The 18,171-nt window shown below is 42.4% G+C and overlaps 1 protein-coding gene across 1 annotated transcript; it reads left to right on the top strand.

The window, feature by feature from the left end:
- Nucleotides 1-7,125: 7,125 nt before the first annotated feature.
- On the top strand, nt 7,126-14,120 carry AWAT1 (acyl-CoA wax alcohol acyltransferase 1). Its single transcript, XM_004777187.2, has 7 exons — nt 7,126-7,274; nt 8,193-8,300; nt 8,571-8,641; nt 9,706-9,910; nt 10,584-10,755; nt 12,278-12,477; nt 12,686-14,120. Exons 1-7 carry the CDS (start codon nt 7,199-7,201, stop codon nt 12,838-12,840), a joined length of 987 nt encoding a protein of 328 aa, XP_004777244.1. The 5' UTR covers nt 7,126-7,198; the 3' UTR covers nt 12,841-14,120.
- The last annotated feature ends 4,051 nt before the right edge of the window (nt 14,121-18,171 follow it).

The following is an 18,171-nucleotide window of genomic DNA, read 5'->3' as shown; positions in this document are numbered from 1 at the left end:
GACACTGCGTGACAAACTGGACTGGCTTGCCAAAGCCGGTGGGGAAATGGCAAGAACCCTGTCTGATTGTTCTAATCACCTGGACAGGAAGCTCAAGATCACTTGTTCTTCCAATCCCCACTCACCTTTGACCTAGGACCAGAACTGAATGGTTTCCACTGGCCCTGTCACTTTTTGAAATGGCTTTGCTTTTTGGTTTATTCTTGCCTTGGCCTCCACATCTTGTTGACCTCCCAGGTCTTAGAACTTCAACTTGTTTCTGATATCTAGATCTCCATATGACCGCCATTTGCTTGGGGGATTATTGATGCCTGTTCATCATTCTCCATGACCTGCTTTGGCTACTTTCTGTCAATATCCTATGGTGACAGAACCCACTTAAGGATTTGACACTGTTCTGATAAGTCTTTACCAGGCCAGAAGATAAGGGAAAGAAGAACTCTATTACCAGAGCTCTGGCATCAAGAAGATATCTTCAGGCCTCTGAAAAGAAAGTGAAGGCCAAGACCAGACAATTAGCTGCTGAGTTGTGACCCAGGGACAAGACCTTACTTCTCATGTGCAGTGCTCAAGAGGGAAATTCCTACTGGAAAAATAAAAATCAATAAATATAGGCAGATAAGATCAAGAAGAGGGACATCATGAAACAATGAGTGTATCATTAGCCAAGGGTTTATGATTAATTCTGTAAGGTCACGTTTGAGAGACAGAGAGAGAGAGAGAGAGAAGAAAGGATCAGTATGCTTACTAACAACAAGTTCTCACATTCCCAGGTTTCCTAATTTCTTTTGGCCACCATTCCATTTTCTTTGACATAATTCAGGGTGACCAGGACTACCCACATACCAAGAAAGTCTCTGGCCTAAAAAATTGCAATCACTCTCACCCTTAGTTCAGGTGGGATTAGATTAATATTTTTTTCTCAAAAATAAAAGAAAATACTACAAAATCATAGAAACCAACATATTGATAAAACAGGTATCTTACCCCAGTTTTTCCTGGATACAGGCTGATCAGTAATCCACAGCTTACGAGCCCCATTTTTCGACATGTCCTCACAGCCCTGGACTTGGCTTACATTTAAACATTCCCTGAATGGGAGTTGAGCTGAAGTTAAGAAGCAACCCCACTGGGTCTAGTAGGATTTGGGAGGACCTTCATGAAACTGTGTTTTCTGAGTTGTTCGGAGAAAAAGGTCAAATCCTCTCTTCAGACACAATCATCTCCTTGGAGAGAGAGGCTGATTCTGTTGACCAGGTTTCCTGGTCCCTGACCACCTCCCAGGTTAACAAAGCATCCCGCTTATCTGTCAGTAAATCCTAAAAGGTATTAGAAGGCAGGAAACTGAGAAGTGTCACTGAAGAATCTGCAGGTACATGACGGTTTCTGTTCACCTACCAGTAGAAGACCTAGAAGTCTGACCAGATAATGAATAAAGCATGTCTAAAAACTTGTACTTCCTCTCTAACAGGAGATTAGTTGAATAAATCATGGCATATTCATATAATGAAATGTGATATATGTTGTCAGAGAAGGAAATTGACATGAAAAATGCCCATAATATACTGCTAGGTGAAGAAGTAGGTTACAAGACAGTACACAGATTATGATTCCATTTTCGGTTAATAAATTATACATAATAACACTGAGCTTTAAATATAAGTATATATATGAACAAGGCACTGAACAAAGTGATTTGCATTAATTATTTTATCCTCATGACAACCCTATGGTGTAGGTAGTATTATACTTGTCTTCTTACAGATAAAGAAACTGGGCAGGAAGAGGGTAAGTAATTTGCCATAGTTCATTGGAGTGGCAGAGCTGGGAAACAGCCCAAACTCTTCAGTAACACCATATCTATGTCTATGTTTGTACAGAAAAAAAGTCAAGAGAGAGAAACACCAGGATGTTAACATTAACTGGTTATTTCTGGGTGATGAGATTATGAGTGACTTTTGTTCCCTTTATGCTTTCCTGAGTAGTCTGAAATCTTTGTGATTTACATGGATTATTTATATAATCAGGAAAAACAATAAATTAATTTCCATTTGGAAAAAAGTGAACAGCCACTGTTTCCAGACTGTAGGTGGCAAACTACTAGGGAGTGGAGGGGAGGAGTAACTTAATTATTATAAAAGTTCTGTAAATTCCCACGTGACCCAAGCATTGTCTAAAATGAATATGTTTGCACATATTTTTTCCAAACGACATGTTGTATATACTGTCATGGTATATACTCTTTGTGCTTGAGTTTATTCCATATTTCTCAATCAATAAATATTAAAAATACTACTACTATATATGGAAGTCCATACATTTTAAACACTAAAATAAAGGATAAGATCTGCTGCTACAAGGAAATATATGTATGGGTCAGCACTGTAGCCTGAGTGTCTTCTCGCCAACTTACCACCTTTTTCTCAGAAACAATGGGAGGAAATAGAGGGGGAAAACTGCAGAGGCACAGATTATTAAAAGTTAATCCAGGGTTGTGGAAGGGGAAGTGGGTGGGTGGATGGGATAACTGGGTAATGGGAATTATGGAGGGCACATGATGTGATGAGCACTGGGTATTATATGCAACTCATGAATCAATGAACACTACATCAAAACTAATGATGTAGTATATGTTGGCTAATTAAATTTAAGTGAAAAAAATAAATAAATTACAAAAAAGCCTTTTTTAAAAAAGTTAATCCAGTAGAAGTCCCAGGAAAAGATAAGTTAGAAGGATGAGAGAACATGGAGAGGGAGTTGATATTGGCTCAGAAAATTCTATTGTGGAAAGACAGAAGGCTAAATCTCCCCTATATTACCAGAGGCTAGTCCCCACACTCAACCACAAGGATGTCAACACCTATGTAGGCTGTGATGCTGCAATACCTGAGTGCTAGCCTTTGCTCAAGGGCCAGGCTGGTATCCAATCAGCAGGAAGACATGGAGTGGCGAGGGCCCTCCCCATCTTCTGCCAAACCAACTCAAAGGTCAGCAGCTGCCTTTCCTTTCTCTCATTCTTCCTTTCCCTTTTGTAATGTGTCCCTTATCTTCGATTTCTGCACAGCTTCTTGTCCTCCTCTCAGGTCTCCAGGTTACACTACTCCCTAGGACTCCAGTGATTTCATTACCCATAAGAAACCATCCTGATCACAAGATCTCAAATTAAGATACTCACTCACTGATCATTCATTCAATAATAAGGGCTTTAGGGGCAGAGGTCCTGACAAATTAGGTATAGTCCCTACCCTTTTAGAAGCATGCAGTCTTCAGGTGTGAAAAGCAAAAAACCAACGAAAATAGAAACAAACTTGCAATTCCATTTGCTTCATTGGGCATGAAGTTAAGAGACAGTAAGAGACAGGAGTCAGTGAGAGGATTGAGAGCTTCGTTTTCCCCTTCTCATTTTAGCCTGTATTTGGGATTCACTTAGGGACAAGGCTCCACACCATCACCCTTGCTTAGTAGAGCAGGCACTGAGGCATGGTACACTGGCTTACTCTAAGGGAGAACAGTCTTCAACAGACCAAAGACGTGGGAAGAAAAAGAGGGTGGGAAGGAGGATTGTTCTCTATTAAAAGCAAATTTAGGTTTTGCCAAAGGACTCAAAGCTGAGTCTGATCCAGTCCTTGAATCCAGATGCCAATCTTCAGGAAATACAGAGGAACCTACTGAAGTGCACCATGGGCATGCTGTAAACAAAGTCCAGGCTGTGGAAAATTCTCCAGGTCAAATGTGGACTCTTTAAGGTATAAATAATGTCAGGAAAAGAAAGTGATGGAGGAAGAACCTGTAAATGAAAACAGACTTAACCTCTTCAAAAATGCCAAGGTTATTGGGGGAAATCGGAGGGGAAGACAAACAACTAGAGACTGTGGACTCTGAGAAACAAACTGAGGGTTTTGGAGGAGAGAGAGGTGGGGGGTTGGGTGAGCCAGGTGGTGGGTATTATGGAGGGCACGTATTGCATGGAGCACTGGGTGTGGTGCATAAACAATGAATTTTGGAACAGTGAAAAAATAAAGTTTAAAAAAATGCCAAGGTCATAAAAGGAAAGATCAAGAAAGTATCACAGCTTGGAGGAGACTAAGGAGACATGATTATTCCATGCAATGTGAGACTGGTAGAATCCTGGAACAGAAAGTGGACATTAGGAGAAAATTTTAGTGCAATTCAAATGAACTCTGATGTTAACAGCAATGTACCAGTATTGGTTTCTTACCTGTGATATCTTTACCTTGGTTACATAAGATGTTAACATAAGTGTAAGCTGGGCGAAGGGTACAGGGACTCCACACTGTCTTGGCAACTCTCCCATAAGTCTAAAACTTTCCAAAATAAAGAGTTTTTAAAGAAAAATTTAAGGAACATATCAATTCTTTTTTTTTTTTTAAGATTTTACGTATTAATTTGTCAGAGAGAAAGAGAGAGCACAAGCAGGCAGAGTGGCAGGCAGAGGGAGACGCAGGCTCGGCACCTGCAGAGCAAGGAACCCAGTGTGGAACTCAATCCCAGGACACTGGGATCATGACCTGAGTCAAAGGCAGACACTTAACCGACTGAACTACCCAGCCGTCCCTAGAAACCTATCAATTCTTTTAATGGGTAAGACTATGGTAATAAAGTCATAAAAATGCATAGAAAAGATTACCTTAAATGTTAGGATAGGGTGGCTCGGTTGGTTAGGCATCTGCCTCTGGCTCAGGTCAAGATCCTGGAGTCCCGGGATCAGGCCCCTCATCAGACTCCCTGCTCAGTGGGGAGTCTGCTTCTCCCTCTGCCCCTCACCCCGATTTCATGCTCTCTCTCACTTTTTCTCGCTCTCTCTCAAATAAATAAAATCTTTTTAAAAATGTCTAAACTATCCAAAGCTATCTATAGATTTAATTCAATTCCTATCAAAATACCAACAGCATTTTTCACAGAACTGGAATAAACAACCTTAAAACTTATATGGAACCACAAAGAACCCAGCTAGCCAAAGCAATTTTGAAAAAGAAAAAAAAAAAAGTTAGGATAATGGTTATTTGTGGAGGAAGAAGAGGCTATGACTGAAATGGGGCACATGAGAGTCTTCTGGGGTTTTATTTCTTTTTTTTTTAAGGATTTTATTTATTTATTTGACAGAGAGAGATCACAAGTAGGCAGAGAGGCAGGCAGAGAGAGAGGAGGAAGCAGGCTCCCTGCTGAGCACAGAGCCCGATGTGGGACTGGATCCCAGGACCCTGAGATCATGACCTGAGCCGAAGGCAGCGGCTTACCCCACTGAGCCACCCAGGCGCCCCTGGGGTTTTATTTCTTGATGTAGGGGTGGCTGCAAGGTATTAGTCTTCTAATAATTTATTAAGCCATACATTTATTTTAGCTGGTTTTCTGTATCTCTGTTTTATTTTGTAATGAAAAATTAAAAAGAGAGAGGAGTGCCTGGGTGGCTCAGTCATTAGGCAGTTGCCTTCAGCTCAGGTCATGATACTGGGGTCCTGGGATCGAGTCCTGCCTGTGATAGCGGGGAGCCTGCTTCTCCCTTGCCCACTCCTCCTGGAATACTGGAGGTACTCTTCCTGCTTCTGTTCCCTCTCTCACTGTGTCTCTGTCTATCAAATAAATTTTAAAAAGTCCAAGAACCTAGATGTCCATCAACAGATGAATGGATCAAGAAGATGTGGTATATATATACAATGGAATACTATGCAGCCATCAAAAGAAATAAAATCTTGCCATTTGCGACAACATGGATGGAACTAGAGCGTATCATGCTTAGCGAAATAAGTCAAGCAGAGAAAGACAACTATCATATGATCTCCCTGATATGAGGAAGTGGTGATGCAACATGGGGGCTTAAGTGGGTAGGAGAAGAATAAATGAAACAAGATGGGAATGGGAGGGAGACAAACCATAAGTGACTCTTTTTTTTTTTTAAGATTTTATTTATTTATTTGACAGACAGAGATCAGAAGTACGCAGAGAGAGAGAGAGGAGGAAGCAGGCTCTCCGCGGAGCAGACAGCCCGATGCGGGGCTCGATCCCAGGACCCTGGGATCATGACTTGAGCTGAAGGCAGAGGCTTTAACCCACTGAGCCACCCAGGCGCCCCCATAAGTGACTCTTAATCTCACAAAACAAACTGAGGGTTGCTGGGGGGAGGGGGGTTGGGAGAAGGGGGTGGGATTATGGACATTGGGGAGGGTATGTGCTTTGGTGAGTGCTGTGAAGTGTGTAAACCTGGTGATTCACAGACCTGTACCCCTGGGGATAAAAATATATGTTTATAAAAAATAAATTTTTTTTTAAAAAAGTCCAAAAAAAATTAAAGAAAGAGAGAATTAAGGGTCATAACTTTCAAATACAATCAGTAATCCTACTTTGGATCCTGATTCAAATCAACCAACTGTAAAAAGACATTTGAATGGGGACTAGATATGAGGTATTATTCAAGAATTACAAAATTTGTTAAGGGTAATAGTGGCATCACTTTGGAAGAAAACATTCCTATTTTTGTATGTACAGTGAAGTATTTAGGGGTGAAATGACATGTATCTTAGAATTGCTCTAAGATACTCCAAGAAAAAAAATCGGGGCAATATATGGAACAAGTATAGCAAAATATTAGTAATTATTGAAGACGAACAAAAAAGATAAACAGAAAGATAAAAATTTGTTGCATTGCCTAGTTTTGTGTGTATTTGGAAATTTTTGTAGTAGCTCGTTAAAAGAGGGGGACATCCCAAGCCAGACTGTCTGAGGGCAATAGTCTCAACAAAAAGCTAATCTTAGGTCCTCCCCCACCCCACAAACCCCCCAGAGCGTCCTCCCCACTAGCCACCTCCTTGAGATCACAACCCCTGTAGTCTCAGAGAGTGGCCTGTGAAAGGTATTTCCCTTCTTTCGCTCTTTGAGTTCCTAGGACTAGATGGCAGTCCTTCTTACCTTTCTTCATCCTGATGTCTTAATAATCTCAGGAAAGAGTCAAATGGCAAATGGCCAGGGCCCAGGGCTCACACCTGATAGGGCAGTCCTTGGTACTCCAAAGCCTGCCTCTTGCAGTGGGTTGTAGGTGTGGGGCAGGACAAAGAAGGAAAAGGGCACGTGAAAATCCTCCTGACCATATACACTCACTATCCAGCAAGCTTCAAGAGGCTGGTGGCACCATTGTTTGGAAGAGTGTTCTGGGATCTTTGTCTTCCCCGGGCTCCTGAGCAACATGCCTTGTTTCAAGCAGCCTACGCACTTCCAGAGTCTGATACTTCTGCAATGGCCCTTGAGCTACCTTGCCATATGTGAGTACCAATCCTACAGTGCACGGCAAGAAGCCAAAGTCAGAGGCCAGGGCCAGATCTGGGGTGAATTTCATGATCATGGGAAGTCTCATGTCTAACTTTTGATCATCTCAGATGGTATTACAGAGTAAAGTCAAGGAGTCTTGAGTCTTACCAGTGTCCTGGAGAAGGAAGAGATAGAGCCACAAGTGGTGGTGAGAACAGAAAGAGGAGTAGAACGGGGTCATGATGGATATGAATAGATCTGGCTAATTTCAGCCATTTCTTAACCCTCACAATCTGGAAAGGGGAAATGAGGCCCAAGGAATAGGCATGATACACCCATAAGCATAAGGAAGCATCGGGAGTGGGGCAGAAGAAGCATTAGAATTACGGACTTGGAGAAGTACAGCCTGTGTTTAAACCATAGAGTTTTCCGTTCTGGGAGGGGGTGGGGTGGTACCATGTAGGGAGATAGTGATAATGAAAGGAATGGTGAATGAGCAAGAAGATAAGAATGGTAAATGGGGCGGGGGGGTACCTGGGTGGATCAGTCTGTAAGTGTCTGTCTTCGGCTCAGGTCAAGATCCCAAGGTCCTGGGATGGAGCCCTAACCCAGGCTCTCTGCTCAGCGGGGAGCCTGCTTCTCCCTCTACCTGCCACTCGCCTGCCTGCTTGTGCTGGTGGCAGGCAGGGAGCAGGAGTAGAGGGATGGTGAGTGGACAGCGATGATGGGGAATTAGAAATAGGGCTGGTGTATGGCAGATGATAAAGGAAATATTTGAAGGACAAGCGGACATGGATGCTGGACGGGCAGGAGCTGAACTGTACAGAAGGCCATGACCAGACCCTTGAGTAGTTTGGAGGGCTCTTAAGGGGGGTGTACCTGGGCAAGTTCTGTTGGCAGCACAATTCTGACCTGACCTGCTCCCTCATCAGTTTGGATCTTGCAGCCATTATTCATTTCCTTGCTGTTTACATCCTTGTGGCCACTGCCAGTGCTTTACTTTACCTGGCTTTTCCTGGATTGGAAGACTCCAGAGCAAGGTAAGACCCACAGACCTAGAGAGAACATGGCCTAAGAATGTTCCAGCTTAACCTATGACCAGGGAATCCCACTCACCATGCCACAGGCCTCTCATCCAAGTTCTCAGAGTCACAGGACCTGGGCCAGCCAGGACTGTCTTGGGATCTCTTCCTTTTCTACCTCTCTAGCAGAGCTGTGGTCCCTCCATGCTGTTAAGAAAGCCCCGAGAGAGTGGGAGGGATGGGGCTGCCACACACAGACACCATCCCCCACTGATATTTCTGTCTCAGGAGGCAGGCGTTCAGCCTGGGTAAGGAACTGGTGTGCCTGGACCCACATCAGGGACTATTTCCCCATTACGGTAAGTGTCTCTTTCCCAGCATCCTCCACAGTTCCCAAGATATTAGGCATTTATGCCAAATAACTAGGGTTGTCCATAAGGAAAACAAGACTACCAGAGAAGTCTCAGTGCAGCCTTGACATACTGCAAAACCTGACATTGCAGCTGGGGACTCGCTGCTCTGCCAGCATACTTTGGATGCCTTTAGCATGACCTACCAGATGACACAGACAGAAACGCAAATACAGTTCAGTTTAACAGACATTGATTGAAAGCCTACTCTACCACATGTTAGAGGTACAGAGAAGTGAGTAGGATGTTATCTGTCAGCAAGGTGCTCCCATCTAATGAGAAGGACAGACAAGTATGTATTTATAGTTTGGTATGAGTACACAAGTAGTTCAGAGGAGGGGTAAGGAAAAGCTTCACAGATGTGGTGATATTTTGGCAGGGTTTTCAAGTCCAATGGCAGACACTCAGGCAGAAACTGGAAGGGGTTTGGGAGGAGAAAATAACAGGAAGACAATGTAGAATTGTACTGCTATGCTGATCCTCAGAGCATTCTCTGGAGTAGCCAACTAACAATGCCCCAATTTTAGACCAGAGCTTGCCGATACCATGCGTAAGGCGCACTGAGCCAAATGGCCAAAACTACTTGCAGCCAGCCATGAGGAAGAGGTCCAGCAGTTCTAGCTGGCCCGGATTCTCCTCAGTTTTCCAGGGGCTGAGGAAACCCATATCTTGGCCCCCTGAAACGCCCTCATAGCCTAGCAGTTGAAAAGCCCTGCTTTAGGGGCACCTAGGTGGCTCAGTCTGGTCATGACCCTAGGGTCCTGGGATTGAGACCTGTGTCGGCTCCCTGCTCCATGGTAAGTCTGCTTCTTCCTCTCCCACTCCCCCTGCTTGCATTGTCTCTCTCTGTCCAATAAATACATAAAATCTTGGAAAGAAGGAAGGAAGGAAGGAAGAAAGGAAGGAAGGTCAGCTCTGCTTTAGAGAACACCCTGATCCCTGAAACATCTTCAGCCTTGTTTCTTCATGTGATCTCATTCCACCACATCTGGCACTTCTCTCCATGACTGCAGATCCAGAAGACTAAAGACTTGTCGCCGGAGCACAACTACCTCATGGGGGTTCACCCTCATGGTCTCTTGACCTTTGGAGCCTTCTGCAACTTCTGCACTGAAGCCACAGGCTTCTCAAAGATCTTTCCAGGCATCACTCCCCACCTGGCCACACTGTCCTGGTTCTTCAAGATCCCCTTTGTCAGGGAGTACCTCATGGCCAAAGGTACTTCGGAGCATACTTACTGGAGCTTCTGACCCATTTTTTTCTGCTGGGAGACACACCTTTTTAAGGCTCATCCCCACCTCTCAACCACCTCTCACCCATTCCCATCAGAGCATAGTAGTTAAAAGCCTATGTTCTGGAGCTAAGCTGTTTGGGTTTGAGTCCCAGCTCTGCCACCTACTGTGTGGTCTTGAGCAAGCTACCTATCTCACTTTCCTCATCTGTAAGGTGAGGCTGACGATAACAGACCAACCTCAGATTTGGTGTGAGAGTTAAAGGAGAGCATGCAAGGAAAGCATTCGCTATAGTGTCTGCCACAGAGTATATGCTCAGTAAAGAATAGCTTTTGCTATTTAGGGGCAACAGAGGAAAAGAAAAGAGTAAGATTATAGTTGAGATTCAGAAAGTCCTTCTGGTTATTCCACTGGAAATCTTCCCACTATAGTTTCAACCTAGTGCTTCCTATGAAGTGGAGATATTGCCTCCAAGTGAAACATGTTGGGTTTGCCCTTTTCTCCCCACCCTTGTCCCCATCTCATTGATTTTCCTTTCGAGACTTACAGGAACACAGGGTGTATAGACAGGCCAATGGGGAGTAGAGCAGGGGGTGTTCTCTCTCAGCCATTTACACCCCTCCTTATATTGCTTCTCTTTCTGCTCCTTGATCTCTTAGGTGTATGCTCCGTGAGTCAGCCAGCAATTGACTACCTGCTAAGCCACGGCACTGGCAACCTTGTGGGCATCGTGGTAGGAGGGGTGGGAGAGGCCCTTCAAAGTGTGCCCAACACTACCACCCTCATCCTCCAGAAGCGCAAGGGGTTTGTGCGCACAGCCCTCCAGCATGGGTGAGTGTTCCTCCCAGGGCAGGGGGCATGGCCTTCTCTGAGCAGCATCACCTGTTACATGATATCAAAATGACTCAGACATGAGTCTTGCCCTCTTGGAACTTACTAGCGCACAAGGGAGATGACCATAGCGTTTTTAAAAGGTTTACTGTCATCCACTCCTTCTAAACTAGCCAGACCAGTTCTTGGAAAGCCAAACCAGAAGCCCAGATTCATTATCATGGGGCTTGGCTAGGGCTCCCAAATATATACAGATGATGCCCACATCATCTCTAGCAATATCAATATCTGTATCTGTTTGTTAATGTAAATGCAAGGGGCAGGTTGTACAGTATGGTGAGTATGTGCACAGAATCTGAAGTCAGGGACCCTGATTTGAAACCCTGGTTCCATAACTTACTGTGTGTTCTGAGACAGATTACTTAACCATTCTGAGTCTTGGGGTTTTCCTTTTCATAATGCGGCTCTAATAATTGTACCTCCTCCATAGGGTCATTGTGGGGTTTAAGTAAAACAACAAATATGTCTGGCACACAATAAGTGGTAGATAATCATTACCCACTCTAACTGAGGGGTAAAGGTAGGAGGTAAAGAGCAGGTGCCAAGATGGGAGCTGTGGGGTGCACCAAGATGTCAGGAGGCCGGGCCACTGAACACAGAGGTAATTGTCTTATTACAAACTCAGAGAAAAGTAGTTAATCCAAGGACCTTGCCTGAGTGGCCGGTTTATCAGTTTGGAACCTAATGTAGGGGAGAGAGTTCTGAGCAGGGAGGAAGGAATCCTGTGTTCTAGCCCAGGTCATGCCAATCACCGACTGCCCAGTGAACTTTCCCTCTCAGAACCTGGGCTTGTGGATCTGTAAGATAAAGAAAATACCACCACCCCCTACTGTGCCCTGTACTGTCTCTGCTGTAAGGATCCAAGAAGGCAACATATATCAGAATGCAGAGAGATGCCTAGTAACTCATAAATATTTGTATAAGAGAGGCCATGCCCTCTGTACTCTCCTCTCACAAGAGGACTTCAGGAGCCTGATTCTCTACCTATGGCCCGAGAGGAACACAAATTTTCTCTTCTGTACTCTCAAAGGACAGAATACTTTATTCATATTTCCTGTGGGGGATGGGCATATCATCCCCCACATATGTGTTTGTGTGATATTATTGTCATCTCTATGCTTCCTACTAGTAGAAACAGAGTCAGATATTTCCCTGCATGACACTTTCTGGAAACTTTTCTTAACATGATACAGGTCTCTGGGGATCTCTGCCCAAAACCCTCTTCCTTCCCTCCACCCCCATATCTCACCCTTGTGATCCTGGACCAGAGACAGCATTCTCACCGGACTTGAACATTTCAAGATGAGAGAGAGTCAATATGGGAGCCCTGTTTGGTGCAAGAAGAAATCCTTTATGTTTCAGGGATTTTATGTAGCTGGGACCCTGGCCAGGAGCAAATGTTTTTCCTGAGTGGTTCTCAGTCTAGCCCATGTTTGAAAAATAAATCGGGGTTTTCCTTCAGGGCTCATCTGGTCCCGACCTTCACATTTGGAGAAACTGAGGTATATGACCAGGTGCAATTCCATAAGGACAGCTGGATGTACAAGTTCCAGAGCTGCTTCCGCAGAATCTTTGGTTTCTATTTCTGCGTCTTTTATGGAAGAGGCTTCTACCCAGGCACCAGTGGGCTTCTGCCTTACTCGCTGCCTATTGTCACTGTAGGTAAGTGCTGCTTTCAGCCCCAAGACCACCTCAGCTCTTTCCTAACCTCAACCTCAACCCTCCCCATCCCACCCCCACCAAAGAAAAGGGAAGCAGAGAGGGAGAATCTGGGAGTGGACTTGGCAAGTGAGTGGATCCGGCCCAGGGAAGAAGGAGGTTAAAGGAAGAGAAGATCTAAAACTTGCTCCTTCTCTCTTCCCATCTCCAGTTGGGGAGCCTTTGCTGGTGCCCAAAATTGAAAAACCAAGCCAGGAAGTGGTGGACAAATACCATGCACTCTATATGGATGCCCTGTGCAAACTCTTTGACCAGCACAAGACCCAGTATGGCTGCTCAGAGACCCAAAAGCTGCTTTTCCTGTGACTGAATGAGCTTGCATGCCCAAAAAAGTGTGCCTTGGAGAGGAAACTCATTTACTGCTAACCAAGAGGAGGAGAAAAGGAGATAAGGGAAGGCTATGTGTAGTAGGGGAGGACATTAAGAATTCTTTCCTTGTCCAAAGCCCTCATAGTTGCTGTCCCAGGGAGCTTCACTCAGTCATTCCACGAAAGGGAGCATCCTGAGGCCCCTCAGGTCCAGCCATGGGCATGCTAAGCACGCACATGCTTCCTTCCTAAGCCTAACCCCCAGGTCTCGAAGGACTCAAATGACAGCCAAACAGCCCAAGTAGCCCCCACTCTGGTGGTTGTTGTTGCTAGTCAGTCATAATGCATATTTTAATTTGGATTTTTTTGCATTCCGTAAGTTTAACCTGTTTAAAGCGTAAAATTCAGTAGTACTTAGTATATTCACAGAGTTGTGCAACCACTACCACTAGTTTTAGAACATTGTTCAGCACCCCAAATAAGAAAGCCAATACACATTAGCGGTCACTCCCCATTCCTTCATCTCTCCCAGCAAACACTAATCAACTTTCCATTTCTGTGGATTTGCCATTTTTGGACATTTCATATAAATGGAATCAGAGACTACATGGGTTTTTTAGGACTGGCTTATTTCTCTTAGCTTCATGTTTTCAAGGCTCATCCATGTTGTGGCGTGTATCCCTACTTCATTCTTTTTATGGCTGAAAAATATCCCATTGCACATATACACAACAGTTGTCATCCAGTCAACCAGTTGAAGGACTTTCGGGTTGTTTCCACTTTTGGACTGCATGGATAACACTGCTACAAGCATTCATGTACAGATTTTTGTGTGGTAATCTGGAGTCTCCAAATATAAAGGCTTCCCTCCTCTCCACAACACTAACAAGTGTTGCAAGCCTACAAGCATACCTTTCAGATAAATCATGGGCAACTTACTCAGGATTACTTTTCAGTTGGCAGAGGCATTTCACTTAAGTCACTTTGTCCTCAGGATGCTCTGCACCACAACCCCAAGGTTTTTGCTACCATCCCAAGTCTATGATGGGAAATCCACTTTATATCTATATTTTAAAGTCTTACTAAGTCCTGCTTAAAAGATTTTCTTAAAGCTGTATTCCGAGAATTTTAAAAGAATAAATAAAAACACAGCTGTCTCTTCCTTCACAAGGCAACCAACAAAATTCACATTTAATAACACAACAAAGGTAGTACACCTGAAACTAACATAATATTATGTGTCAACTATAGTAAAAAAAAAAAAATGTAGCAAGGGAACAAGAGTTAATAGGCCATTTAAAAAATCATTCAACTCAATAGCCAAAAAACAAATAATCCAATTTTAAAGTGGGCAGAGGACTTAAATAGACATTTTTCCAAAGAAGACATCCAAATGGCCAATAGGTACATAAAAAAGATGCTCAACATCACTAATCATGAAGGAAATGAAACTTAAAACCACAATGAGATATAACCTCATAACTGTTAGAATTACTACTATCAAAAAGACAAAAGATAAATGTTGGCAAACATTTACATGGAGTAAAACAAATCCTCATGCGCTACCGGTGGTAATGTAAATTGGTACAGCCACTATGGAAAACAGATGGAAGTTCCTCAAAAAATTGAAAATAGAACTATCATGTGATCCAGCAATCCCATATGTGGGTATCTGTAGGAAATGAAATCATTATTTCAAAGAGATATTTGCACCTCCATATTCTTTGCAGCATCATTCACAATAGCAAAGACATTGAAACAGCCCAAGTGTCCACTGAAGATGAATGAATAAATAAGATGCGGAATATAATGGAATAATATTCATCCTATTAAAAAGAAGGAAATCTTGCCATCTGCAACAACACGGATGGACCTTGAGAGCATTATGCTAAGTGAAATAAGTTGGACAAAGAAAGACAGGAACTGTATGATCTCACTTACATGTGAAATCTAAAAGAAAAAAAAAAGGTCAAATTTATAAAAACAGTGTATAGAATGGTGATTGAATGGGCCTAGGGGATAGGGGAAATGGGGCAATGTTGGCCAATGCCAATGGGTACAAATTTCTAGTTATAATATGAATAATTTCTGTGGATCTAATGTACCATATGATGACTACAATTAACAATGATGTATTATATACTTGAAAATCGCTAAGAAAGTAGATCTTAGGTGTTCTCACCACAAAAAATTGTAATTATGTGAAGTGATGGATATTTTAACTAACCTTGTATTGTAGTCATTTTGCAATATATATGTATATCAAATCACATACCTTGAACTCACACAATGTTAAACATCAGTTCTATCTCAATAAAGTGAAAAGGGGGGAAATTTTATTTTATTTTATTTTTTAAAAGACTTTATTTATTTATTTGACAGAGAGAGACACAGTGATAGAAGGAAAACAAGCAAGGGGAGAGGGAGAGGGAGAAAGAGAAGCAGGCCTCCCGCTGAGCAGGAAGCCTGATGCGGGGCTCAATCCCAGGACCCCAGGATCATGACCTGAACTGAAGGCAGACGCTTAACGACTGAACCACCCAGGTGCCTTGGGTTTAGATTAGCTTTTTTTACTTTTCTTATTTCATACTTCTTAAATATTCAGTTTTGTTGGGGTCCCACCTATTCTCACTTTATACTGTTTCAGTCTGAAATACTCATTTCTAACCCATATTTCTCTTATAAGTAATTACCCTCAAAACCAATATATTCAATTTATCAATCTCTAACAAACACTTTAACATCAACATAACCAAGAGCAGATGAAACATCTTCCCCCTCCCAATCTCGCATCTTATCACCAAATCCTGTTAATTTTACCACCTTAATATTAATCCATTGTGTCTTCTTCCCTTCTACACTGTCACAACCTAGTCAAAGCCCTCACCAAAATTTCTAGACAATTGCCGCTTCTTCTACTAGAGTCCTTTCTAATCATCCATTCATCACACTGGTGCCAGAGTGCTCTTACTAATGCTTAAACCTGACTTGTTAGTCCTCTGCTTTGAAATCCTTTTTTTTTTTTCTCCTACAGTGCTTCCTGAATTATGTTCTGGGTACCATTAATGTTCCATGGATGTTAATAAATATTGCATAGAAAAAAATGATTATGTGGTTAAATAACTGTAGGAGATGCTGGATTAAGCAAAGCTAAATAGATGTATTTACTGAAATATTTTCAGAATCTTCACTACACTAATGGGCATTGTGACTATCCAAGAGGGAGTATTTAGTATTTCCCAAACTTACCTGACAGTGGAACCCTTGTTTCAAATAACACCTATTACCATTCCATGGAACATTTAGTGTTTCTCTAAATACAATCTTGCAAATGCTGGTCTACAAGATAAGGGCTCAAAAACCCCTTGATATGGTAATACAGAGAAAGTGGCTGATCTGATTTGGGACCCTATCAGATTGGGAGAAGCCATGGTAGGAGTCACAGGTCTAATTGAATGGGTCAAAACCTCATAAGAGGTAAGCAAAAGGTAACTGAATAAAAGAGGAAATTGGATTTGAATTTTCCTCACCTCTTTGGGTTGTCCAGGAAGAGCAAACTATGGCAGATTTTTTTCAGAAAAGAATTTCAAGGGCACACATGGGAATGAGGCTATACCTAAAAGAGTAAAACAAAAACAAAGTAGTCCAGTGTAAGCCTTTGCTTTCTTATTAGCATCAACTGCATGCTCTTTCTTGAAAATTCATTCCCCCCATATCTTTTCTCTTCACCCTCAGCCTCTATGCCACAATGCAATCTCTTGCTCTCCCTATCTCTCTTCCTCCCTCCCTGAATACTTTTTTGATACTCTGATACTCTAAAGTTTTGCTCCTCACTCTGGACGTCACATTAACTTTGTATGAAGTGATCATCAAAGGAACTAATCAGTAAGACTTAATCATGGATTGTGAGGGTAGCAAGAGACATTTACAAAGAGTGGCCAGGCTGGTGATCCTAGTGGGCCAAATGTACAGGGACCTTCAGAGGAAATTCTGGAGGCAGAAAGTGAGCAGGGTACTGGAGTGATAGCCAGAGCACTGCCCCAAAGAGAGAAGATCCGTATTTACAGTCTGAGAGTTCAATGCTTCCCCATACAAAATAGGTCCATCATGAAGTACAACAAAGACCCCTCATACTCTGACCCCTCTGAATTTCCAGTCACTCCCTATCATGGTCTAAAGTAGTAAACTGGACTACTTCATGTTTTCTGGATAATTTAACATTTCTTTGCCTTTGCACATGTCCTCTCTACATAGTAAAGCATATTCATCTTTTAAGCCCACATCAAATACCACCTTCTTAGTGAAGCCTTCACCAGGCAGAATTAATAACCCCTTGCTGCATTCTTCCAAAGGCTTTTATTGACTCTACTAATAAAAACTCGATTTTGTCAGTCTTCACTTATGATTAACCCCATCAAGGGTGTAAAGGAGGACATTTTCAGTTATACTTTCTCTGCATTTATGGATGAAAATCATATGGTCTTTCAGTATGTGCTTTGGAATTTCTCATATATCAAAGGTCTGCCATATAGTGTGATTGGAGACTTCAACATTCAGCTGTTAGAATATGACAAATCAAGTAAACAAAAAAACTAACCTTTAAAAAGTATGGAGCTGAATAATACAGTAAACAATGTGGGCTAGACTGTCAAGTGATAAGAACTTAATGATTAGGACAAGGAATTACACTTTCTTTTCAAGTGCACATGAATCATTCACAACTACAATTCAGTATTTGAATTCATTATATAATGCAACATTGTGTGTCAACTATACTCAAAGGGAAAAAAAAGTGTTGGCAAGGATGTGCGAAAAGGGGAGCCCTTGTGCACAGTTTGTGGGAATGTCAATTGGTGCAGTCACTACGGAAAACATAAATATTACATGACCCATTAATTCCACTACTGGGTATTCACCCAAAGAAAACAAAAACTCTAATTAGAAAAGATACATTACCCCCTATGTTTATTGCAGCATTATTTAGAATAGCCAAGATATGTAAGCAACCTAAGTGTCCATTGATAGATGAGAGGATAAAAAGGTGGCATATATAGAATGGAACATTACTCAACCATAAACAAGAGTGAAATCTTGCCATTTGTGACAACATGGATGGGCCTATAGTATATTATGCTAAATAAAATGAGTCAGACAGAGTAAGACAAATGCCATATCATTTCACTTATCTGTGGATTCTAAAACACACACACACACACACACACACAAAACCAGAAGAAATGAACAAAGAAATACAGAGAACAAACTTGCAGTTACCAGGAGGAATGAGGAATCAGTGAAACAGTTGAAGGGAATTAAGAGGTACAAATTT

This window comes from Mustela putorius, unplaced genomic scaffold (genome assembly GCF_011764305.1).
Source record: "Mustela putorius furo isolate JIRA1106 unplaced genomic scaffold, ASM1176430v1.1 tig00004053_pilon_pilon_pilon, whole genome shotgun sequence".
In the NCBI taxonomy this organism is placed as follows: domain Eukaryota; kingdom Metazoa; phylum Chordata; class Mammalia; order Carnivora; family Mustelidae; genus Mustela; species Mustela putorius.
The sequence above is the reverse complement of the archived record's forward strand: the minus strand, read 5'-3'. Positions and strand labels throughout refer to the sequence as shown.

Excerpts from the sequence above, each read along its gene's own strand:
- AWAT1 (XM_004777187.2), top strand. The coding sequence starts at position 7,199 with ATGCCTTGTTTCAAGCAGCCTACGCACTTCCAGAGTCTGATACTTCTG. Across the intron at positions 8,301-8,570 it reads TTGGAAGACTCCAGAGCAAG|GAGGCAGGCGTTCAGCCTGG; the intron begins GTAAGACCCACA and ends TTTCTGTCTCAG. Across the intron at positions 10,756-12,277 it reads CGCACAGCCCTCCAGCATGG|GGCTCATCTGGTCCCGACCT; the intron begins GTGAGTGTTCCT and ends GTTTTCCTTCAG.